Below are 27401 nucleotides of genomic sequence, written 5' to 3'. Positions count from 1 at the left end.
TTTTTATTCAAGCAAATATTATGAAAAGAAAACGGACAAATTTTATCTTCCTTGTGTAATGGTCAAGATAAATATAAAAATATCAATATTATTAGAAAGATGAAACGAACGGACTTCAAGATGTCTATCCCTTATCGATCTATAACTATACAAATCACTCTCATAAAAACCCTGATCCCTATTGGCAAAAAATGGGACAGTTCATTTTCAAACTATCGTTTATGCAATTTTTCTCTCGCAAAATGATTCGCCATAAACAAGAGCAGGTTGGTCAGAACCTGTTAACAAGTTCGAACTATCATAAGGTGGATGCATCAAAACCTCCTAAACAAGCTACTGGCTTTTCGCCAGTTACTATCCATGAGTTTTGCTTGGTTTTATCCTGATGGAATAGAGTCTCTTTCCTATTGACCAAAGCTGTCCTGCCCTGGGCGATAACTTCCTTCAGGAGGTCTAATTGTTGGCAGTACAGGTCGCTGAATTCTGGAAAATTCGCTATTGGAAAAATAATGGATTTCCCTCTATAATATCTTTGGAAGTAAAACCGTTTTGTACTACATCACTTTGTTTGATTTGGCATCATAGTATTCTCGATAAGTGGAATCTCTCTTCACAATCGGTCCATACCTGTCTTTATATTCTATATATGGAAATAGAATAGACACTCCCTCCATTCAAATTTAATACCGGTAAATAATTACCCATAAATTTGGTCAGATCGTTTTGATGAATTAATTTCCGTCATTGAATTGTCAAAGACAAGCAGTACAATTTTTGGACCTTTTTCAGAAAGGCCACAAGAGACAGTGACGCCAGAAACATGCGAAAATTTGTGAAATTGTGTTGAGTGACCGTAAAATAAATTGATTGAGATATTTAATACCATTGACATCTCACAGCGCAAGTAATTTCATTCATGAAAGAACAATATTTCGCGTCCGCAAGAGATGTCGTATGCATCATAGTTGGCCCTAACCAAAAAGTGGCTTCTTGAAAAAAGACTTAAATGAAAAGGCCAAGTTGAAAACAAACACCTATTTTGATGGCTCACTCTGTCGAATCAATATCGAAATCTTGGATGAATTATATTGAAACATTAAGAACATATTAACTTTGTTAAGCTAAGCTCATGTACAATATTATGAAAAATATTCTAATTGAAATGTTGCGAATATCAAAAAAATAGGAAAGCATATATACGGTATATAAATTAAATTTTTCTTTGTTCTGATTTATACCCTTATTTTGGGTAAATACCCAAGATCTTGAGTAAATACCTTGATATATCCCATCACTATATATACCCCTTTTGCGAGTGTCAACTGACAGTAGAATACACTGTAGTGGATTGGGTCGATGATATTGTGTAACTTGATCGACAAAAATCGAACATTTCTGATCGACATAAGAGCGATTGAAATTCAAGGTCTATGGCTAAGCGAATGATCGATACTTACGACAGCATCGGTAGTCAATAATCGCTCAGTAGTATATTATCTACTGTCATTCGTCACTCGCAATAGGGGTGAAATAATTTAATCATTCAATAAATAAAGAATATATACGTATCGTTTTTGCCAACAATTTGTGAATTAGGTCAGTTATTATTAAATTGATACTTTTAACAATATATTTGCTGGAAATATTTTGAAATCTTTAAAGTTGCTAGTTCCCACTGTAATATATATTCACAGAATGTTCACTGGAAAACAAAGTATTTCAGGTTTTGTTCAACAGTACCAATTTGTATACATAAGTTGAGATATTTTTTATATTTTTAGTAATCTATTGTTTTTATTGTATTACTTAAAAACTTAAAAAATGGTTTTAATATTTCAGTGTCGAAATTTAAATACAGATTTTCCCTTATCGCAGCTCACGGCAAATTAAATGCACGTGCAAGATAGTTTTTAACATCTCACAACGGCCGGCCATACGTTGGCTTCCATGGCTTTTTGATGCCCACTTAGCAAGGATGGCAAAATGTCAAAGGAGTCAAGGTAGTAAAAGGAGCAAAACCGATAAAGCTAGTTAAAAAGAAAGCATAACGGGTGATATAAGTGCCACTGAAAGAACGCTGCACGAGTCTAATCCGCTTGAACTTGCAGTGACGGAAGGAAAGGGAATTCGCAATGAAGTTGCCGGCGGTCCTTGATTACAGCCATACATGCATACACATGGATGTATTTATGACTGCACATGACTTTTATATAACGGCAATAAATGTGGTGTTGATCTTTTGGCAGTTATATCTCTTTGTATTGCTTTCAAAGAAGCTTTCATCTTTTTAAGTGGCCCTTATTATCAAGTTTTTCAGTCTTTGGAATCTCGGTTGAAACTTTAATCGTATTATCATAATAATCTAAATTATTTATTTCTCTATATATCTATCTGAATATAATTGATCGGCATATTTAAACTATAATACAGAGTGAGTAGTTAGCCGGTCGAAACAAATTTATATGAAACCTCTCTTAAGGCACACCTTTGTATACCTTTTCCTTAAACTCGAGCTTTGGGTAGAGAAAATATTGCAAATATCAGTCAGAAATCATATTTTACGCCTTTAAATGTAGAACAGCTCAGCAAATTTCACAAAGCATAATTTAATACTTTGTTGCCAACACATAGACATCTATTTGGTGCACATCAAGTAATTTATGTGTTCATAAAATTCGTATTCAGTATGTACCTAACAACAAATCAAGAAATAGCAATCCTTGGCAAAACAAGCAAGCAGCCATTGTGCATGTCAGTAGACACAACTGATGCCCCTACTCGTAGATATGGCTGATGTTGGTGAAATCTTATTTCCCACCGTTATGTTATAAAAGTGAGTGTGTAGCTGTGTGTGGGCGAGTCAACAGACGCGTATGTTGCAACAATGACATAACTGAAATCACCAAAGACATATAAATATGCACAGTCTTGCATGGCCGATTTTTGGGCGGTTTTTGTTTTTAACTTATTTGTTATTTCTTTTATCTTTCGCTTTGAAATCTGGGTTACGTCGCTGGTTGCTTGCACGCGGCGCTCTTTTGCACCGATTCCGGTTGATGTTGTTGGTGATATAGCCGCAGGGTGAATTTAAATGAACGTGCAACACAGTGTTCCTGTGCAAATATGGTGGGGGCGGTGTGCACGAAAATACAGGCGTGCATGCCGGCAGATTCTTGTGTAATTTGCATGAACTAACAGCGAAAGAGTTGCTTAGCAACAAAGCGTTGAGGAAAGTTATAAAAATATTTTGTCTGTTTCCTTTGTCATTTATTAGATGCTCTTTATTACGCTTTATGGTGGATAATTACACACATCGCAGACCGTACTCTAACGATTTGACAAGATGTGATAGCTGCGGTTGTGGGTTTTGAGGTTACCAGAAATTACTGTCTTAAATTTCACAAAATCTGACAAAATTGGTCCACCAATCTCTTAATATAAATATTTAAATTTAATTTAGATCAGATTTTTTTCCAAATATATAATATATTTTTAAATTATTAAATTTTTTATACATAACAACCATCTATTACTTTTTTATATTTTAGCCATCCTTGCAGCATAATGCTATTTAATCTTCAGCTCTTTAAAAAACTTGAACGTATATAATAATATATACCTTGCCCGCCGGGTTTTTGGGGTATGCGAAAAGGCCGTTTTCATAAAATGTTAATTATGGCCCGCTGAGAGCACGAATCTGCGAACTGTGACCGCGTGATGCGGCGCAAACAAGAAGATGGAATTTGTCCGTAATTAAAAACGTGCGAATAAGAGTTTGAAATGCAAATTACAATGCGAACGAACGGCTGGAGTGCAATGCCCGCCATTCCATCTAAATGCCTTCCTTCCACTTTGTTCTGAGCGCAGTCTACATTTGTGAATTACATAAATTTGAATAATAAAAAGGTTTTTTTTTTTCAAAAACAAAATTAATGAATAGCAATGACATGACTCAAAATCCTCGCTCAAGTAATGCATTTGTGGACGAAATTAAGAGCTAAACATTTGGCGCATATATAATTCCGTTAATTAATTCCTTCCACTTTGCTTATGAAAGAAACATATAGTAATTTTAATTAACTCACGTTAACTATAAAGTGGTTACTCACACTAGATAGTTTCGCCTGAAATCTTTAGAAGTCAATAATAATAAAAGCCAATATATTTTGCTCTCCGCCATAGTTCATATATTTTAACAATTATGATCTGTAGCTGTGACAATTTTAGCAATTTGTGTCAACTAGAATACACAAGCTATGTCTGAGGACCTTTTAAGAAAATAGCTAAGAAAATACATATCAGGAGATTTATTCTTACAACAGATTTAAATCAAATTTCATAAAGCAATCTAAACGAAATTTATACATATAATTTCGACAAAGCTTCGCGACTAATACATCGCGCTCGCTTCCAGTATACAAGAATAAGGTACTAAGCGATCTCAGTGTTCCCAGGAAACTGAGTAAAAAATTATAATTAACTGTTATATTAAAATAATAACCATATAAATAATATATAGAAACAGAACGTTTTCCTCTTTAAATAGCTACATATTACTAGTATTATATTGTAGTATACTTACCTAGATAAGTGCTATTTGTGAGTACCCAAAATATCTTTAATGGATCGACCATAACTACGAAACAGGGAAATTGGTGTGGACCACAGTTTAGCTTAAAATAATTTATTATCCAAAAAATTATTGGAGACGCAGCAATTTTTATTAACAATGTCAACACCAACCACAACACCAAAAGCTGCCAAGCGTAGATAGCAAAGAGACTAAATACATAGCTGGAACCAGCGAGGTGTTGCGTGGTTGACGCAGTCGCCGTTTTGATAATGTTGATTTCGAAAATAATGATGTCGAACGTGTTTAATTAAGAGTGGTGATATAGTTTATTCTACGTTGGATTATTTATGCTCAGAACTTGTCTGCGGAGATTTTAATTATTTTGATTGCAATTTTTTGCGCGCTTCTTGCATCAAATTTTATTTTTTTACTAGTGTATTTGAAGCATTTGTATTGATGAATTTAATATCCAAGTGTTTTTCATAACTTCGTTTTTGTTTTATTTCGTCACATTTTAAATTGAACACCGATTCCTTCAGGGAATTTCGGCCTGAAGCCGCACACATTTTCAATTATATTCCAAAAGATTTGTTTACTCGAAATTAATTACAGTGTTTACTAAATAATTAAAGGCAGAATGAGTAAAAAATCTTAACCACAATTACCAACATCACCACCAATTAATTGCTTCTGAGATTCATTTAGTATTTTTGTTGTTTTCGAAACAACATTTTCAATATCTATTTTCTGTTTATTTTATTTCATAAAATTTTTTGTTGTTGTTGTATTTCTTTTGCCTATATATATGTATTTCTTAACTCAATTTGGCTTAGCATAGAAATCCTTTACCGCATTTACACAGTATTCCAATTAACTGGGCTATTGAAAGCTCAGCTGTTTTGTAGTTGGTTTTGTTTGTTTGCGTATTTTGGTTGTTTGCTGTTCGCAACATTGTTTACTTTGTTGTATTCATTTATTTAATTAGTTATTCGGCATGAGTAAATAATCCCAAGCCTATCGAAATATGTCCACTAAAGTTATGTAAGTATGTGAGTGTGTTCGTTTGGCTCAGAGCAGTTGCTTAAGTAATTTAAGCTGTTGAAGCCCAACCAAATGAGAAAAGTGTCTTTGAAGATATTGAGAGGGAACAAGCCCAAAAATGGTGTGGCAACACTAAATTTGTTGTTTGTATTTAATAAATGTCGCAGCGCTTGTTCTTAGTTATCTGGATGACACGGTTTAGCATATGTACATATGTCAATTCGCATGTTATTTATATGTGGTGTTAAGAAATGAAATACTTGAACATACACGTACACATATTGTTATACTATTTCTCCAATGACAAGTCACTTAAAAACTAAAATTGGAAATCGATTTCATATTTGCAAATATTATTATTTATTTAAGTATTTATATATCTTTGAATCGATTTATTTTTTATTTTCTTTAAATAGCAGCAAATAAATAGTTAATATTAAATTAAATGTCATAATAAAATTGGAAGTTATTTTATTTATTTATTCAAATTCAAATCTGTTGTGTAATATACAGTTTCAATTAAAGCTCTAAATCATAATGTATCAAATGAAAATTGCAAATATTTTCACAATTAAAATCTTTTTTCTAATCTCCAGGCATAGTTCCCATATATCACAAAAACATTATTTAGCAATATTGGCCAAATACATTAAGGTACATTAAGTGTTCAAAATGAGGAGATAGCTGGTTTTATGTTTGCGTTTTACTATGTAGTTCGAAAACAAGTAAGGAAACGCTAAGTCTAAATGGGTATATGGGAGTTAGGGGTATTATTGACCTGTTTATATTATTGTATGTTTGTTCTGATACTTTAGAGTTAACTCCACAAAAATTAGGTGAAATGGTTGTTTATAAAAAAATGGATCAAAGTTATTTTAATTAAAACGTTGCGTGATACTTATAGAATGAGACCCATTGCGTTTCGCTGCTGTTGTATAATGAATTTATACAGTTTGCTTTGCAATAACAAGAAAACTGCAGATATTTAAATTTCAAAATAAATATTTATTTGAAAACGTTTCTTTTGATAAAATTAACAAACTTAAACAATTTGATTAACTCTTAATTAAATTAAAAGCAAATAAACACTTGACCAGTTTTTAATACGTTCCTCATTCTAATTCGTTTTTGTACTTGGAACGCTTAAACGACACAAAAAAGAATTTCTACAGTTTAATTAGATGTATTCATTTAAAATACAAAGCACGCAAGCAGAAGTAGATGAGTTCAAAGAAATGTGAATTGAAAAGCACTCATAGCAATCCGAGTATTTCGACATAATAATTTTATTCAAATGTACATGACATAAACCTTAACTATTTTAATATGTTTAATAAAGAAGTTTGAAAGGCATATAAAAGTATTTGATTTAAAGGACAAATTTTATAATATACATTTAACTTATTGTCTCAGTATGAAAAGTTAGTACATGAACTACTTATTTGGCGTTTTTGAAGTCGAACTAAATAATTCCATTAACTTAATCGTCTCACTGTTTGGTTCTTAAAGCTAAGTTCCACTGGGTCGAAGCCACAGTCTTATTAGTTTCAAAATAGAGAAATGAATGAAAGCACCTGTACTAGAAAATTTGCCCAAAAGCTTTCATTACTGACTTTAATTTTTAATTTTAATCTTAAAGCAGAGAATTGCATTTATTGCCTTTCAATTCAACAGCGAAAATGCAGTCATATAAATATTTTATTCCAATTTATAATTAAATCAAATGGCTTTGAACTGCACTTTCATTAGTAGTCTTGTATTCGCTGCTGCATACAGCATTTTACTTTTCCGCATAGAAAACTAAACAAGCGTAATGCCAACACAAATTGAATGTATGACAAAATTGAGAAGCTAGCGCACAATTGCCATTTCATTTTATTTTTTGCTTTTCAGAATTTTTCTTAGTACTGCTCTTTGCTTTTTTACCCCACATTTCTTTTAAATAAACTTCATTTATGTTTATATTTCTTTATTGCAACGCAAAAAGCATGGTCGACAGTTGCAGTGAAAGATTGTTTTCATTTAAGTCTGCCATTTTCCCCTACAATGCACGCCAAAGAAACGACAAAAACTTCCAGGGATTTAGGTAAATTCACTTGCTAAAGTGTCCTCGAGAGCGACCACTTAGCCAGCAAGGCAGATGAAGCTTCGCTCTGCTTCCACAATATTTAGTTAGCTGTTTCGCCTGCGGCTCCAGTATTTTTCACGACACCTTCCCTTTTCACATCCACCTAGAGCACTCGTTCGCCCACTTACCCACTTACTTATTGTTGTATTCGTATTACTCGGTAGATGGCACTCAGTTTGAATGTTTTAGTTAGTTAAGAGAGTTGCAGCATTTTCCTTCCGCTTGAATGCAATGGGTGCGTACACAAGTGTTACTACTTCGTACCATGTACGAGTACTCATCTAATAATAATGCTATTGTTGCAGCCATGAGCATTAGAAGAGATCTCTATGTTTTGGAAATCCGGCTAGTACAAAGTTACTAACTTCACCGTGGACATCAGCAGGCGTCACTTTACGGGTGTCTAACGGAGCGATAGCTCACACAGCTAAGCGAATGGAAAGTTATGAATGACTGTATGTTTCAAAGCTGATTTGAAGTTTTAGAACTGAGCACATGATTCCATATTTGTTTCTTGTATGTGTTCGGATTTTACTACAAATCAGAAAGCACTCACAACCGAAAACAATCTATGAGAAAAAGAGAATAATTAAAGTAGTATTATCTCCGGAATAGTCAAACATTTGCAGTTTCTGATAAGTATAATAACTGTATTTAGCTTGCACTGAATCATCAAGCCAACCACGTAAAGGGTGTTTTGTTTTAGATATGTGATATGCAAAAAGAAATACATATATGTCATATAATGTAGTGCTATACCCAAAATATAGCTTTATTATAAAGACAAGGACTTGCCATTATGTTTTAGAAGGAGAGGCCCAATTTTCGACCACCTTTTGTAACAATTGGCGACGTATGTATGTCATCAACAAACGTTCTTTCGGAGTAAGTCTGGTATAAAATGAGACCAAATCCAGATTGCCAGATTGAAAATTTTAAAAACACATCCGTTATAAGTAAGATGGGAACAATTTTGGGCAGCTTTGATACTTTTTACTGAACTCTTGGAACTTTCCAGAACGGCTTCACTCCAGGCTATATGGTGGATGCGATAAAACCTCCCATCCGAGCTCCCGAAGCTTCTGACAAGTCATACACGAAGTGGGCATCAAAAATGGGTCAAGTTCGTTCCGTTTCAGCAGCATATCACAGGCTTTGATTCGGTCCAGAAGGTTTTTGGCGTCAAATCATGTGGCACTCAAACATCAAGCTTTTTTGTGTATCCCGCCAGCTCCAAATGGTTTAAAATGGTTTGGTGACTAAGGAGATGGGAGCCTGGGGGATGTCTAACTTGATGTTTTCCATGATTTGGTCGGTATTCGTCGTCGCAGGTCTTCCTCCGGCTGGCTTATCCATGGTGTCGTTTACACCCGCTCCGAATCGTCGAAACCATTCCTCTGCAGTTCGAAGTGATATATGTAGTACCATCCCCCAAAACACCATTAATCTCACGGAACGTTTGCCGGTTTAGCGGATTTGCCTTTAACGAAGGAAAACCTTAAAATAGCGAGAATTTCGGCGTTAGTAAACTTCATGTTTACACGTTTATAACTGTTGAATGCAATAACCAAACTAATCATGCATAGCGTCGTTTTGTAGGTTATATCAAGACCTTTGAAAGATGTATAGTATTGCCAGATACGAGCTCTGTAGCCGCGAAATTCAAAAGATAAAAAAAAAAAAACAAAAAAAAAGCGGAACTAAACATGGTCGCTGTCATAAATGCGAAAAATGGTCCATCAAATCAAAGCATTTTATCTTTGCGAGCAGTTGCGGTTCAATAATATCTGGCTTTATTCAATTGAGGTAAACAACTTCTACACATCACTCCCAATAATGTATATATCTATTAAAATTATGCGTATACGTAAATATGTATGTATGTACCGTTAGTTTTAGTCCATCATTTGCATAAAAGATTGTGGACTCTATGTTTATGACAAATGTCCACTTAGTAGTAATCATATCGGACTAATCTGCCTATTTACCTATCACTTCATTCGATCTTGGTTAAACTGCCGTAAATACTACTTTAATATGTACAAACACATGCTTTATGTAAGCTTCTGACTTTGCAAACATATGTATGTGTCATTCAATTTGCATGCTCATCAATATTGAATATTCCAATGATATTGACAATATTGCTGACAATAACTTGTCATTGATGTTGATACTGGCTATGCAAGCGTGTGTGTTGTCTATCTGCAAGTTTTGCAAATTATTAGCAAAACATATGTTTATTATTAGAGCATAGGGCAAAATAGCAGAGCGTGTTGTTTGTTGGAATATGCTTACGCATGGAATGTGTTGCATTCACTTTATTGGCATAAAATATTTCGAAAATGTCCTATGCTACGAACGAATACCGAAGTTGCATAAATCAATTTCAGCCAATATCAAATAGATATAAATAAAATACAATAAATATAGCTGAGTTCAATGTATGCACAAATAAAAATAACAATAACAGTTAGAATATTATATTAACATTAAAATATTCATTTAACCTTAATCTGTGCTGTAAAATGCTCTTAAGATGGAAAATCACAGTTATGAACACATCGACCTCTAAACATTAACTATAGACTAATAAAAGTACAATATCAATCACTGGTACTGGGCATTTATTTATTTGAATTGGATTTGATTATCAAATATTTCTAAATCATCGACTACTATCCTGTTATTCTTCACTACTAGGAATCTAACCTATTCACCGGCGATTTTCTTTGCAAGTAGGGTTTTGCTTTGAATATTGAAGACGAATTGTTGAACAATATGGACGAAGAAAAGAAGAAGAAATTTCGAGAGAGCAGTGACAGTCATGACAGTAGAAGAATGATTGGTGACATATATTTGCGGCACATAAGCAATATATTCATTACAGCTTTCTTTCCTAGTTCGAATCGATATAGTATGAGTGATGTGGAATTTGTCGAAGTCGGTTGAAGACATTAAATTGAATGTTTACATTTGAAGCAGAACTAAATGTCATTGTCAAAAACATTGTAATGATTATATATGTATTAGCTGACCCGGCGAACTTCGCCCCGCCCAATTTTTATTTGAAATAGTTAAAAGGCTTTTTGAACTCTGTTCAAGGCCATTTATTTGTATGGAATGTTAATATATGCAGGGAATAACGTCTCTGATCAATTTAAATATTTTTGGCGAAGTTCGTTCTTTGTTTTGTTGGTAGCGCCATCTACTGAAATAGCACATATAGCTCTAAATTTAACTCCAAATGTACTCCATACTTATGTTGTGCTTAAGATAAAACAGGAAAATAGTGTTTTACAGTTCATACTTAGGTTATGCTTAAGCACTGAAAATAGGAGGCTTAACCTTTAACTACTGAGGTGAAATATTTGGACGTAGTTACTGAGGTGGGGTAAATTTTACCCCTTTATAATCTATAAATAATTTTTGTCAACGAAAATTTTTTTTTAATTTATTTGTTTTTAATTGTAATAATAAAACTCATTTTTAAATGAATAAAATAATAAATTTAAAGAAATCGAACTTCTATTTTAACAAAACAAGGACTTTATTTCATAACCACTTTTCTTAAAACTAAAAAACAAACTACGATTTGTAAAATTTACCACCACCTCAGTAGTTAAAGGTTAAGCAATGCTTAAATAACAGCTGATTTTTGTTTTGAATTTGCTTTGAATTTTCAGCGACATCTTTCGTAGCGTAGGGCAAGTGTCCGTTCGTTTGCACTCAATAACAGCTTATACTTTTCCTTCAGTTCCCATAGGTGCTCCGACTCGCTAGTGATGAAATTTGCGGTTCTTTTGTTGTTTTCATCAATTTTTGATATAATTTTCCTCGCAAATTTATGTATTGTCTGTTATAATTTAAATATTTCAAACATATTTTTATGAATGACATTTGTAAAACATATGTTGCCCATAACGTTGCCATATATCATAATAAAATTTTATAGAAATTAAGCATTGACTGTGAAACGCAAACGACTACTCAGTTTGCAACAATACTTAGCTAAGATTTTATTTAGGCACAACTTAAGTATGGAGTGTGAAACCGGGCATTAGCCATGCAAAATTCTATACCTAAATGCAAATAAATGAAATTTTTTTTTGCATTTAGAAAATACATGCAGAAATTAACTCTGAGATTTCCTAAAATCCTCTGAAATCTCCCAAATTCGAGGAAGATTTACTGGAAAAGAGTGGCAGCATTGCTTATTTGTCTGACCATACATATGTACATAACTTTATTTATTTCACGGATTGTATGTGATTTTTTCTTAAATTTAGAATATTGGAAGTCATAGATTCGTATAACTTTACCACAAATAATATAAACTTCAAACAACGCATTTTCATTTAATGTTTTCAGTAAGTGGCAGCTTTTGTTATGACAGCCTAAATCCATGAAAATTTAGAAAGAAATGTAGCGCCATCTACTGTAACATACCGCACTTAGCGCCACCAACTGGTGGATAGCTTTTTGCTAATAATAAACAAATAATTTGCAATAAATAAATAATGCGACTATAAGGAGAGTTATAAACTATCCTATCTTTCAAGTTGGAACAAACTGCACACAGTGTTAAAAATTTCATTAAAATCGGTTCAGTAGTTTAGGAGTCCATCGAAAACAAACAACGTGACACGTGATTTTTATATATTAAGAAATCACATTATCTTCATGTATTTAAATACATACATATGACGATATAATTAAATGATGCAGCTCTTTTTGTAAGAAGCCTATTACATACTCGTACGTGTATGACATAATATATTGTATTTCAATTTAATTCCAATGAACTCTCGGCTAATTTCATACAATATTACTTCATCTCAGCTGCGTTGGCCTATTTAAGACATTATTAAGCTTTGTCTTTCATTTTACCAAACAACTCATACACTCGCAATGACCTAATCCAATAATTGTCAGTGACACTTCATGACTCTGCATAAAAGCGCTGGTAATGATCTAAACAAAGGGACAATGACCAGTTAACGAGAAATACAAATTAAGATAAATGCGAAAGATGGCGGAAGATGAAATGAAAAAGAGAATGATATGACTCTCAGTTACTTAAGCAAGGAAATATCGGTATAAGTATATGTATGTATGAATGTGTACATATTACATGAATGTACATAAATACTACAAGCTGTGCTAAGATTCTAACCACCTTTACTACCAGCTCCACCCACGCGCAAATCCTCGACCTTATTAGTTGATAATAAAACTAAGCCAGCGGAGACGAAAAATGTGTTCGTTAATTTGCAAGCATAAACTGTTTATTTACATTTATACATATCAAATTGCAAAGGAAAAAAATAATAGAATAACAGTTTCTTTCTTTGAAAGTATTGCACTTCTTTATGACTTTAATCAATATTCAAATTATTGTAGATTTAAAAAATTTCGCTTACTTTCTGACAAGAAAAAATATTAAGAATTCTTAAATTAAAATTAGATTCAGAATTAGAATTAGATAAAAATAGACACAGTGATCTGTGGCTCGCAACTCTTCAAAATGTCTCATGTTTCTCCAGCTCCCTAATAAATAGGTTTTAGGAATGGCGGATCTCCGGGGGCATGGGGAGTTTGTGGGAGTTGTAGTGTTAAAATACCCCTTAAACTCAGAGAAAACAAGTAAGGAAAGGCTAAGTTCGGGTGCAACCGAACATTTTATACTCTCGCAATTTATTTAGAGATCTACCTATATTTTCGGTGAAAAATTACCTTAAGCACTGAGTTCTTCATGTTTGATATCAAGGGCCATGAAAAGTCATGGTTCGATTTTAACAATTTTTCCAGAAGTGATGTCACAGCTCAAATACAGTATTTGTGTAAAGTTTTATTTCGCTATCTTTATCGGTTCGTTATGTATAAATTATAAAGTGAACGAATCAGAAGAATTCAAAATTGAGTTATACACCACTGTCATCAGGGTGTCAAGAAAATATTATATACCGAATTTCATTGAAAGCGGTCGAATAGTTCTTGAGTTATGGTTTTTGACCCATAAGTGGGCGACGACACGCCCATTTTCCATTTTGTAAAAAAAAATCTCAGTGCAGCTTCCTTCTGCCATTTCTTATGTAATTTGGTGTTTCTGACGTTTCTCGTTAGTGAGTTAACGCACTTTTAGTAATTTTAAACCTAACCTTTGTATGGGAGGTGGGCGTGGTTATTATCCGTTTTCTTTCATTTTTGGACTGTATAAGGTAACGGTTAAAAGTTTGGTTTATATAGCTTTAATGGTTTGCGAGATATATACAAAAAATCTATTTGGGTGCGGGGTCGCGCCCACTCTTCCAAAAAAATTACATTCAAATGTGTCCCTCCCTAATGCGATCCTGTGTTCCAAATTTTATTTTCATAACTTTATTTATGGCTTAGTTATAGCTCTTTATGTGTTTTTGGTTATCGCCATTTTGTGGGCGTGGCAGTGGTCCGATTTCGCCCATCTTCGAACTTAACCTTCTTATGGTGCCAAGGAACACGTGTTCCAAATTTCATTAAGATATCTCTATTTTTACTCAAGTTACAGCTTGCACGGACGGACAGACGGACAGACGGACGGACGGACAGACAGACATCCGGATTTGAACTTTACTCGTCACCCTGATCACTTTGGTATCTAACTCGCTTAGTTTTAGGACTTACAAACAACCGTTATGTGAACAAAACTATAATGCTCTCTTAGCAATTTTTGTTGCGAGAGTATAAATATGTATATGTTTGTTGATAAGGGTTTGGAATGAGGTTATTGATAAAAAAAATCACATCAAATTATAAGCAATTATAATTAAATTATAATATAAGTTACAAGATTTTTGTTGTTTTTCATATAATTCGAACTTTCTCTACGTTTGTACAAGCAGTATCGCTGAAGCTCAGTGATTAATTGAGGATTACACGGGATCTCACATTCCATGCTATATTTTTCTTGGTTTTTGAAATAATTCTTCCAGTATTTCATCAACTGACAGAACAATATCCCTATGAATATTCATTCATGCTAGACCATTGAGCCTATCTTGACCTGTCGTATTTCGTAAATAGGTTTTAATTCTATTTAAACTTGAAAAACTTCTTTCCGGTGATGCTATTGAAACAGGCAATAACGGCAATATGCGTAAAATCTTCAAAACATTCCCAAAAGACGTTTTGTTCACTGCATTCCGAAAATGCTTGCCTGAAGTTCGCTGTTTCCACATTTTCACCTCCGCAAGAAAGTTTTGTTCTGAACAGTTGATCACCCTTTCATAAAAAGAAAATATTTCTCGAGCTTTTTTAGAGTCAAATTCGTATTTTTCGAAAAATACACAAAACACGTGTCCTATAATAAATAACGCGAGAGAACTGCTATATTAAAAATTCGTTGAGTAATAAAACTTTTCGTAAAACCCCTCCCCAAAAATTTTTCTGGATCCGCCACGGGGTTTCAGAAAGCTGTTATAGTGCGGTGTTTGTTGAGTTTTATGGTCGGTATGCCTATTGGCTTAAATGTAGATTCGAAATCAATACATCTATCCTTATTTTTTTTCCTATTATCTTTTCGCAACCATTTTACTAGAAGGAGGGAAAATCTCAAGGTAAAATTAAAATAGTATAATAGTTAAATTTCAGAAAATCAAACAGAGTTAAAGCATTTACTGAAAAGTCATAAAGGAGGATCAGTAAGAGCTAGGGAAAATAATAAATTTACGCCAGCTTTCTTTAACTTACTTGTCGCTAGATTAAAACAAATATCAATGATTGCATTTTGCGTCTGCGTTAAGCTCTGTCACTTATGAGATAATCTAGTAAAGTCGCACTTTCCTTGCGGGAAGCACCTGTTTGAGCAGCCTTCATATGTTCATAAAGGGTGATTTTTTAAGAGCTTGATAACTTTTTTTAAAAAAAAGCGCATAAAATTTGCAAAATCTCATCGGTTCTTTATTTGAAACGTTAGATTGGTTCATGACATTTACTTTTTGAAGATAATTTCATTTAAATGTTGACCGCGGCTGCGTCTTAGGTGGTCCATTCGGAAAGTCCAATTTTGGGCAACTTTTTCGAGCATTTCGGCCGGAATAGCCCGAATTTCTTCGGAAATGTTGTCTTCCAAAGCTGGAATAGTTGCTGGCTTATTTCTGTAGACTTTAGACTTGACGTAGCCCCACAAAAAATAGTCTAAAGGCGTTAAATCGCATGATCTTGGTGGCCAACTTACGGGTCCATTTCTTGAGATGAATTGTTCTCCGAAGTTTTCCCTCAAAATGGCCATAGAATCGCGAGCTGTGTGGCATGTAGCGCCATCTTGTTGAAACCACATGTCAACCAAGTTCAGTTCTTCCATTTTTGGCAACAAAAAGTTTGTTAGCATCGAACGATAGCGATCGCCATTCACCGTAACGTTGCGTCCAACAGCATCTTTGAAAAAATACGATCCAATGATTCCACCAGCGTACAAACCACACCAAACAGTGCATTTTTCGGGATGCATGGGCAGTTCTTGAACGGCTTCTGGTTGCTCTTCACCCCAAATGCGGCAATTTTGCTTATTTACGTAGCCATTCAACCAGAAATGAGCCTCATCGCTGAACAAAATTTGTCGATAAACACATTTCGAACCGAACACTGATTTTGGTAATAAAATTCAATGATTTGCAAGCGTTGCTCGTTAGTAAGTCTATTCATGATGAAATGTCAAAGCATACTGAGCATCTTTCTCTTTGACACCATGTCTGAAATCCCACGTGATCTGTCAAATACTAATGCATGAAAATCCTAACCTCAAAAAAATCACCCGTTACTTGTATACATATCTAGCTAATTACATATTAAACATTTAAGGAAAGAATAATGCAACTCGCGTACACACACGTATACATATGTATACCTATTTAAAGCTTGATCATAACAATAAAATACTGCAAGCAAGTGAGGGAACAGCTGCAAGAGAATTGTGCACAGACAAGCTGAGAGTTGCGAATTGCGAACTGCGAGTTTTGAGTTGATAGTGCAATGTATGTATGTATATAAATAATTATGTGTGCATATACTGTGTCACAACTAAGTTTGCGTTTGTGCATTTAGCAAAAGTGCTGTGATTTTTGTTTTATTTAGTTACATTGGCCCTTATATGCGTTTCCAACAAAACAATGATAAATACACACACATGCGAGTACAAGTAAGCACCAGTATATGAACCTTCGTATACTTATGTAGATATGTATGTGGGTATACTTGCATATATAGTCACATATAAAGTAAGTAACTGCAAATGGAAGTCGTAGGGAATAATTTTGCTCAAATTCGCATATCACTAAGAAGCCCAGTACTGAGCTGCGGAAGTCTAGAGTCGTTTTCCCTGTTTACTTAAAATAACGGTAATAAAATTTAAATATATTTGGAGAGCGATGTAAGGTATTCGTATATGGAAGCAAATAAATTGTCGGTGTTTGTTTTCATATGCAGGGTTCTCGACGACATGAACCTAATTAAGCCAGTTTATTATAACATACTATAGTGATATACACAGCTGCTTTAATTAACATGACATCTCATTTATTGGCGTATATTAATTAGGCGATGAATAATCTTCAAATATTTATTTAATGTTTAATAGAGTTTCTTGAATAAACGATACCATTACGCTTTACAACACAACTCCACTTCAGTTGAAATTTGAAGTCAACTCAAATTGTCAAAAAAGTACAAATTCTTTGTCGTAATAAAAATTGAAACAAATATCAAGATTCATCATTCGAAAACTAATTATTTATATATGGAAAATTAACTGAGTTAGCAATCTGAATTTGAATCAAATCTGAAGAAATACAAAATAATCATAATAATAATAAAGAACCGACCTTAATTTCCAACGATATATACGACTTTTTGTATGTATTTGCCTAACTCCTATTATTTTTCTCTAATCACTGCTGCACATATTGCATATGACTACGCACGGCATTAATCCCGCTTTACTTGTTATTTTTGCTTTGGCTTGCGTTAAAGTTAGCGCGTGCATTCCCAAGAGTGGAATGAACTCTTGCTGATGTTTTTGCCAGCGTAGTTGCTTTTGCCTCTTTTACTTATTTTCCAGACATACTTATTATTAAAGTGCCCTATTTCCTCATTCAAAAGCGGCCATGTGCGAAAATTGGCTTTGGTGTGCCAACACTTGAAGTGGTGCGTGCATACATACATATGTGCATGTACTCATGTGAGCACCAAATAATCATATATATGAGTGTAATTAATCATAGATGCACACACATATATTCCATATTCCATACTTTTACCATACTTTTGCGTTTATAGCCTTTTAAATTGTGTTAGTTACCTTAGCTTGGATTTAATGGGAATGTCATAATTTCGTTTCGATAAAATGAGGTATATTGATAAAAAAGTACCGTATAAGTCGTTGCTGTAACACCAGAAATTATCAGTATATATTTATTATTTCTGATGACAAATGTTTTTTACTTCTACAACTGGTACAATCATATGACATAGTTCAATAATATCGCAGTCTATTTCCTTCAGGGGCATTCAAAAATCTTGCCAACTCATTACATTAAATTAAAAAATAAAAGAAGAAAAAGAAAAGAAAAGCGGTTTAATGAGCAATTACTTTAGAATAATATTTTCCATCAGGCTATTATTTTAATATAAGGACGATAGAGTCAGCGGGATGCAGCGTAATTATGTTTGAGTGGGACTTGCACACAAGTCATATTATTGTCATACTTAAAAAGTCGTAAAAGGGAGAGAGGTATTTTATCCCACTATGCTAATTCAATAGTGCTTTAATTTAAAGTAAGGCTCTTGAAAAAGCAAAACAGTTATTAGTTATACAATAATGTATTTGTTCAAATTTAAATTGATGCCTCCAATTACACAACATACATACATATAATCTAAATATAATATATATTTAAAGATTACTCACGCAGTATTTAAGACCGACACAAGTTATCGGTGAAATCTCCAAACTTTTTTTTTAAATACGTTCTTGTAAATATCACCCTAATAGGATGCTATCTGGAATTATTAAAATCAGAGACCGACTTCAGACCGTCATTGATTTGCCCTTATATCCCAAATCTATCCAATATTTTCGGTATATGTATAATTAAATGCCCTTTTAAAACTCGACTGCCCTTTTAGAACTCGAAACCTATGTTATTTTTTACAATGTTCATTGTTCATACAGAAAATGCATAATTTCGCGACATGAAAAGAATAACCCACTTTGAAAAGTTTTTCTTATGTGTGTGTGTCATATAATGTTTATTAATTCTATTTGTATGCTTTTATAGCAATACAATTATATATTGATAGAATTTATAGAAAAGCTTTTAATTGAACTTAATTGTGTAAGCAATTTAAGGAATTTTACAATGAAGAAATTTAATAGAAATGCAGATGCCATTTAGAAATGTACGAACAATAAAATTATCGTCAATTGTAATTAAATTGATAATTAAGTAACTACAAATTGTTAAAGGCTAGCTGTGTGTGCAAAGTTTTTAACATATGGTTATGATCACTCAATTAGTTTGGGGTAGAATAGTGTATTCACACTAATAAACTTAGGCAATGCATATATTAACCCGAATCAACCCACGATTACCATATGGTAACGCAAAATGTTTCCCTATATTTTCATAAATAACGTGAAAATTACACTATAAAACAACAAACTACGCTGATTTTTCGCATTTTCCGGAAAGTTTAAATAACGAACACATTAATTGTCAGGGTTGTTTGTTACGTCGAATTTTTCGTTAATTCGAGTACTCACTTAGAGGTATGTGTTCAATAAAAATGAGCTAAATATCCGTAAATTGCAGTTTAATAAATTGTTTTATTAATTATTTGTTAAAAAATGAAAAATCATAACAAAACAATTCAATTTGAATAAATTCTTCCAAAATGGACCAATTTTGACACTTATTTGGTGCTGATCAATAATTTTAAGCTTTTTTTTTTAATTCTGGTTCGATGTTATTTTATTTCTCTTTCTTCATATGTCTTCCTCATGTTCTTCGTTAAACCGAATACTTAGAAATCCCCGATGTTCGTTATTTAAGGTAATCAATGTAATAAATTTGCTTGTTCGTTATAAGCTGTTTTCGTTAAAACGAATATTCATTATTTCGGAAAACTACTGTATATTGAATATAATGAATCGTAAAACAGACTTCACTTTCGTGCTCAGGCGATCAAAATAAATAGAAAAATCTGAAACGTAAAAAGTTCTGGGCAGTACCGGGTTAAGCATTTTTCTTGTTAGGAATTCAATGCTTCGTACCGATAAAAAGCAACATACAAACTCGGAACTCATTCATACTATATATATATCCATAAATGAAGGGGTACACCAAGATATACTATACTATCCAATAAAATATTATATCAAATATAACTTTAGATCCAGAAATTATTGCCGCAATCAAAATCTTTGAACGAGAAACGCACTAGTTCAATTAAAACCTGACCTGGAAACGTTTGAACGACGGAATCGAGGAAAAACCTATTCGTGGAATTTCAGAAAAATCAATGTAATCGATGTTAAAATTGCGACGAGTTGCTTTTGCAACCCCCTAAATCTCCAGTTCTACCGTAAAGCAAAAAATCAAAAGGTAACCTCAAAGACTTAGATCTATTTTAAAGTCTTAAAACTAACCAAAAGTATACAACTGAATCTGAAAAAGATACAGTCGGCTGACTAACTTGATCTGTTTTATATGAAGAGTGGTGTATACTTAGTCGTTTTAATTGCATATATACATATTTATGTTAATTCGGTTTACACGAAACTACTAATCTTATACATATATATGTACGTAGGTAAATAATGCTAACATGCCATATACGAGTACATAAGCAAACAAATCAACAAGGGACTTCTAATAATTCCTGTTAATGCTGTGAGCGAAATCACAACACTTATACATGGAAAAGTCATGTATTTCTCTCTATTCGGATCTTGAACAACACGAGTTTGGTGTAAACAAATCTTCAAGTTTATGACATATCTATTTCTCAAAGCACACACAGTCGCCATTCAGATTGTGAAACACATACAATTAAATGTATGCAATAACGGCGAGTAGCAAACAACAGTTAAACACAACACAAATGCATGTAACTAAAATGTAAATAAACAGACAAGGCAAACGAATAATAACACGCTCTAAGCAAATAAAGTTGTTGCTGACAAACAAATAAGTTCTAAATGTTGCAAAAATGACAACAAATGAGCGGCAATGTGTTCGATGTGTATGCACATGAAGCAAGGACGAAAGTGTTGGTCATAATGTTTGTTTACTTTATGTAGAATCCCAAAGTGTAATTGCTGAAAGTAATTTGCAAATTGTCAGTTAAATATTTGATAATATTTGTATATCATTTTAACATAAAATTATGGTTTTAGATTTAAAACCCTAAAAAATTTAAAATTTCATTAATGTGATGAATAGTTCGCAGGACTCCATGTCTGTTAAGGCAGTAGTCTATGTCCTAAAACATAAACTATCCAAGAATATGTCTTTAAAATTCCAGAGGCCGATTCGACATATTTTCGAAGCTAGAGTAGTTTTAGTGGCCGAGCATCGAGCAGGTGCGAATGGATACTGAGTTTCTCGAGTTTTTTTTCACAAGTGTTAGAAAACGGTGCCGGCGATAGCAAAAAGAATATATGTATGTCCGATCGAAAAAAACCAAAGTGATCTAGCTTCAGTATTAAATTATCTTCTATTTGAATTAAAAAAGTTGGACAAAAGTATTATTTAAACTACTTGTTTTGCAACTTAAAGTCAATTTTTTCTTAAAAAAGTGAATTTTTTTCAAACTTCGAAAAAATTTGGTCCGACTGTTTCAGATGCATCGCACGACCTCTATCACGGGCACCGATTTATAATTGCAGACTCCAGGCGTTCCAGAAAAATACTTACAACTTTGAAAAAATTTCAATTAGGGTATTCACAAGGTGTCATATTGTGTCATATCGTCATATAGTTATACCCTACCCACCTACCCACTTGTTGCCGAATTTTTTCGGTTTTTTGCGGCATATGCCTAGTACTGCAGTAACCGGTTACTTTTTGGAACCGGGTTTTTTTGGGACACACTCGTGGCAGTGTGGGCGGTCGGTGGGTGGGGCTTTGGGGCAAAACTTCGACGAGTGGGTAGTCGGTTTTCTGTGAAGAACCGGTTTTTTTGGGTCGGTCAGGGGTCCGATTTGCTCGTGCTCTTCTGCCCGAACACTTCTCAACCGATTTATACCGCACATTGTACATATCTGGAAAATACGGACATATATCTGGTTTTGGATATAGGGTTATATATACCAAAGTGATCAGGGTGACGAGTGGAGTTCAAATCCGAATGTCTGTCTGTCCGTCCGTCTGTGCAATCTGTAACTTGAGTAATAATTAAGATATCTTGATGAAACTTGGCACACTTATTTCTTGGCACCACAGGAAGGTTGCTTTCGAAAATGATCGGACCACTGCCACGCGCACAAAATAGCGAAAACCGAAAACACATAAAGTGCCATAACTAAGCCATAAATAAGCTATGGAAATAAAATTTGGTATGAAGGATCGCACTATGAAGGGGCACATTTGGATGTAATTTTTTTGGCGAGGTGGGCGTGGCCCCGCCCCCAAATAGGTTTTTTGTACATATCTCGGAAACCAATAGAGCTATATAAACCAAACTTTCTGCAGCCGTTTTTTTAGCCACTTTCTAATACAGTTCAAAAATGAAAGATATCGGATAATAACCACGCCCACTTCCCATACAAAGGGTAGGTAGAAAATTACTAAAAGTGGGTTAACTCACTAACGAAAAACGTCAGAAACACTAAATTTCACATAAGAAATGGCAGATAGAAGCTGCACTCGGATTTTTTTACAAAATGGAAAATGGGCGTGGCGTCGCCCACTTATGGGTCAAAAACCATATCTCAGGAACTACTAGGCCGATTTCAATGAAACTTAGTTTGTAATAGTTTCCTTACATCCCAATGATATGTTGTGAAAATAGGCCAAATCACAACCACGAAAATCACGCTTCACAACCACGCCTACTTCCCATATACCAGAACTTTGAAGTCGGTCTGAATCGTTTACTTTACAATATATAAAGTAAGTACTAGTGAAGATATCGGTGCAGCACTTTGCACAAATACTATGTTTATAGTGTGGCAGCCCCATTCTAAAAATCGCCGGAATCGGACCATAGGTTCTTAAGGACCAATATATCGAATACGAGGACTTCTAACCTAATATTATGGTTTCTAACTTTCAATGGACTTCATACAATATGTATGACGATATATGGGTCAAATTGTGTATTATATAATATAAATAAAGTAAAATAAATAAATTGCGAGAGTAAAATGTGCAGTTACACCTGAACTTAGCCCTTCCTTACTTGCTTAATAATATATATTGTTTTTTAAGCCTTAAATATAGTTCACTATCGTCTTAAAATTCCGTTTACCGCTATCATTTCCTTCCCTTTCAAAAAAAATTGTTTAAAAACGCTTTTTTTCGGCTTCTAAAGCAGACTACTGTCTTAATCAACTTCAGCCCGGTTATGACTTAGATTGAGACTACGGAAATCAGCATGTTACCATTTGATGCCTGAGAAGCTTCTTGAAGCCTTTAGAAAACATTATTCTGGTATCAAATGAGATACTAAAGAATTTTATACTGAAAATATGAGTGATCGTTGCCCACATCATACTCCTCTTTATCGCTTCTCAGTCTGTAAATTCATCTCAAAAGTACCTGGGACACGATATCAGTAGGAAAGAGCGTCGCATGCGGAAGCTTCGCGAGTAATGTTTCTCAACAAAATAAAAAATCTCGACTAAATGTGAATCTGTGATGAGCGTTATCTTTAGTGACCAGAATACAACGAAAGTGTGAGGAACTACTACGATATGCATTTCCATAAGACAGCAAAAATGTTGTGATATATTAATATTTGAACGAATAAATGTATTCCTAGAATCCTTTGCCAATGATAAAGAATGAAGGAGAAATTCACAGGCAATATTACTCCGAGGAAAGTTGTAATGTCGTGAAATATGTAGTACAAATTGACTATATTAATTCCAAGGAGAAGAAGCAAAAAATTTAAGACAATATTTGCAAAAGAAAGTAGGTGTAAGCAGCAAATAAGTACGGGTGAAGTTTAAGACGACAGCTGAAGTGAGCATAATAAAGTTGTCAAACAGGCAAGAAGGGCAAAAATAAAATCAAAATTGACGACAAGTTAACCGTTAAAACGGAAGCATGTGCGTAAAGTCAACAAAGGAATTGCGAAAGAGAAAGTGAATAAAAATAAATACATACCATTATTAAAAGAATGTAGTAGGATGTGTATTTATTATTAATATTAGTTGAAACGGCATACTTTTCCTTAGTCATATTCAAGAGTAATCTAATATGATGTATCAGACTACTTATGCAAATAAAAAATATTTCAAGTATCTGGAATGAAAAAAAATTTGAATAAAAGCTTTATTTTTAGTTCAAAAGCTACCAACACAAATTAAATAAATTAAAATTAATTGAGAACGAAACATGTTTTTATTAGTGCGTCATACACAGGACGATGGTCAAAAGCTTAAAAGCAAAACATTGTTTGGTCTTTGATCTCATCGTCACTTTGCATATATTTACATTAGTAATTAACTATGTAGCATACCATCATATCTTCTCTATTAAAATTTCCTTTTCATTCTCTTCACATTCAAAAAAATTCAAATTTGGACTTAAGAACTTTGATTAAAAACACATGCGTAGGCGGTCCGCCTACTAAAGGCGATGTAGCTCATGCCTTATGCATCTCCATAATTACCTCTTCGCTTTCTTCGGGGCTGGTTCGTCGGGTGAAGCCCAGTTTCTTAAATTCCCTCGGATTGCGTTTAAACTGTATCAAACACTGAAATAAAGTAGTCTCTCTATCACATTCTTGTCCATAGTGAACAAGCCCACCATCCATCGCATTGATGGCTATCTCAGGTACTTAAAATCGATGGCCTGATTCGCCTATTCGAATATAATTTCAATGGCGGCCATCTACTATGCTGAGCCATGGTATATTTCCCTATTTGCTTCAATTATCAGCTGAAGTTATTTTTCCGTCATTTTGAAAATGCAAATTATTGAAAAACTATCCGAAGGTCATATAAAACCTGTTGGACCCTCTACTCATGAAGTTTCATAATAAACAAATACTAAGTACAATTCAGTAGTCGGTTCATGTTGTCTATGTGCATTGATGTGTTCCATGCTTTAATTGAATTAATACACTCCTCCCCGCCAATAATCAAGCGCCGCATTTATAGTCGAAATTCGTTAAGTTAGAGCGGAAAAATTAAGAGCAATAACTATACACTACGCTATACATATACATGTGTATTACCGAGTAAAAAATGCGCAAATAAATCAAGCGCTTGTAAATAAATCATTTGAATTTATATGCCATTGTAAGTGAAACGGAAATGTGAAAGAAGAAAATGAAAATTTCTGCTCGAACGACGAAATGAATGCAATATATCATCATGCGTGTGTTATGGGCAGCTGCTGAGCTGATGATGAAAAAGTCAACACCACATAGCCCAATAAAATACCGCAAAAGCAACAGCTGGAGGGAACGGCGATAAAAAAGAACGCAAGCAAAACTAGCGGTTAACTACAAAAATACACTGCATCACTGATCTGACTCTATATTGTACAAACATACATACGTTGATATAACTACCCGCCAGTAACAGGAGCCTCCATCCAATACATACTCGTTCGACTGTCTGTGTTAAAGCAGCTACAACGCTGACGATGATTAAGTTGTTTACAATGAACAACAAGGAGATAACAGCGAGAAGATGTATGTGGTACCAGAGCGCTTGCAAGCGCACTCTCATTGATATAAAGCACACACACACCCATACAAAAATACAGCCGTTGATACAAATGTATATATATCATGATGGCTTCCAATGAGATATTTACCCTGCTGATACTAAGTATGTTGTTTGCAATGCTACAAGTCTCTTTACAGTTGGTCATTTATATGTTATTGCGTGTCAGAGTCAACGCAGCTCCAACTACCTTCAGTGGCTAATTTTATATGAATGCTTATTTGTATGTACGCATTACTCTTAGTTTGTGGTGGCAGTCGTATTTAAGATATAAGTAAATATCGGTCGGAGAACACTGCACTTGCCAACACGCAAACATATTTATCCACTTGTTTATGGGCCTGTCTTTTTCTGCAAGTCTCTGTATTTTTTTCTGCTGCAGAAAGTCACAATGCAGTGAGCCGGTAAGTATGCTACATGGTTGCCTGTGTGTGTATGTGTAGGTACATAGAAACACACTCCAAGGGTCATATAAATCACTAAGTGTCTTTTGTGCTTCTCAACCACATTGTTTGGCGCTAACTTCATTTATTTGGCTAATGCTTTTGTCACATTTTCTTAGCATTCATTTAACCCTCAGTGACAGACCATAAAGTTACGTATATGTTGCACTTTTATTCTCTCTTATAGTTCATTCAAAATCTTGTTTTGTATATGTTACAGGTTTGCTGTTTGTCACACTTACTTACCTTCCAAATAATGTGTTGGAAATGTCAAATTTTGAATTTTATTTTATATGAAATGCTTTAATTCATAATATTAATTCGGTTCACAGATCTCCATATGTTGGACTTTTCAGCCTTCCCTATGTTATCTTTCGAAACTGAATTTCTACAACAATTACAAGCTGGTCAACTCTCACTCACAATGTGAAAACCCGAGTACACGTCAGAATTAATGCAACATTTTTTCGAGAAAATAAAACGCTATAAAATATGTCTTTGTCGATTAGAATAGTACGCATACAAATAGGGTTAGCTGAGTGTTATTCCGTCATCCGTGCTAGAAGAAGCAGCCGCGGAACAAACATCGATGGCTATTATAGACGGAAACATCAAAAATCCACATAATGATTTTGTGAGACTGTAAAATGAGGTTGAATGAAAAATTTCATGTATTCTACGGATATAGCTCGTAGTAAACCTCGGGCCCTCAATAAAAAATACAATTGAATGAAACTGATGAAGCAGAAACCGCTGAGTATGAAGACTTACTACAAATGTCGTTGATTCTTAAAACTGACTATGGATCAAATGGTAAATGATCTTCGAGATAATCAGTGGCATTGTTCTTGAACATGATAGACATTTTTTTCTGACATCATATCTAACTTATTATGAAAATCATTATCTATAGTATATGGGGACTGTGGTAATTGCTGGACTGGACATCGTATACAAGATTACACGTACACATAATTTTTCTATGATATCTCAAATATAAATCTATATCCATCGTGTGTATGAGGTATATGGGGGCTAATGAAAGTATTGACACGATTTGAAATTGCTTTTAATTTCATCACGCAAATACCTTGCGGTGGATACCGGGTGTCTTTGACATAATGGTAAAAATAATCTGTTTACCGGATTATTGGATAAATAAAATAAAGTGAAATTCCTTACGAAATATATGTAAATAACAACAATTGGTTTGGACGTTACATACGTTTTCCACAAAAAGAGACATTTAACGACAAAGGTTCCAGTCTGTTTACAACA

The 27401-nt window shown here is 33.8% G+C and overlaps 1 protein-coding gene across 4 annotated transcripts in view; it reads right to left on the bottom strand.

The window, feature by feature from the left end:
- The window catches only part of LOC105212869 (putative neural-cadherin 2), a 245582-nt gene that overhangs the window by 33161 nt on the left and 185020 nt on the right, over window positions 1–27401 (bottom strand). For 2 of the 4 annotated variants that reach the window (XM_029040673.2, XM_011185194.3), the window contains exon 2: window positions 4583–5191. The exons of the other annotated variants lie outside the window; for them this stretch is intronic. In XM_029040673.2, the coding sequence (XP_028896506.1) occupies window positions 4583–4634 (52 nt within the window). In that variant the 5' untranslated portion in view covers window positions 4635–5191. The remainder of the gene's footprint in view (window positions 1–4582; window positions 5192–27401) is intronic. 4 annotated transcript variants of the gene reach the window in all.

Source organism: Zeugodacus cucurbitae, chromosome 3 (genome assembly GCF_028554725.1).
Source record: "Zeugodacus cucurbitae isolate PBARC_wt_2022May chromosome 3, idZeuCucr1.2, whole genome shotgun sequence".
Lineage (NCBI taxonomy): Eukaryota > Metazoa > Arthropoda > Insecta > Diptera > Tephritidae > Zeugodacus > Zeugodacus cucurbitae.
Note: the sequence above shows the minus strand (reverse complement) of the source record. Positions and strands in the feature narration are given on the sequence as shown.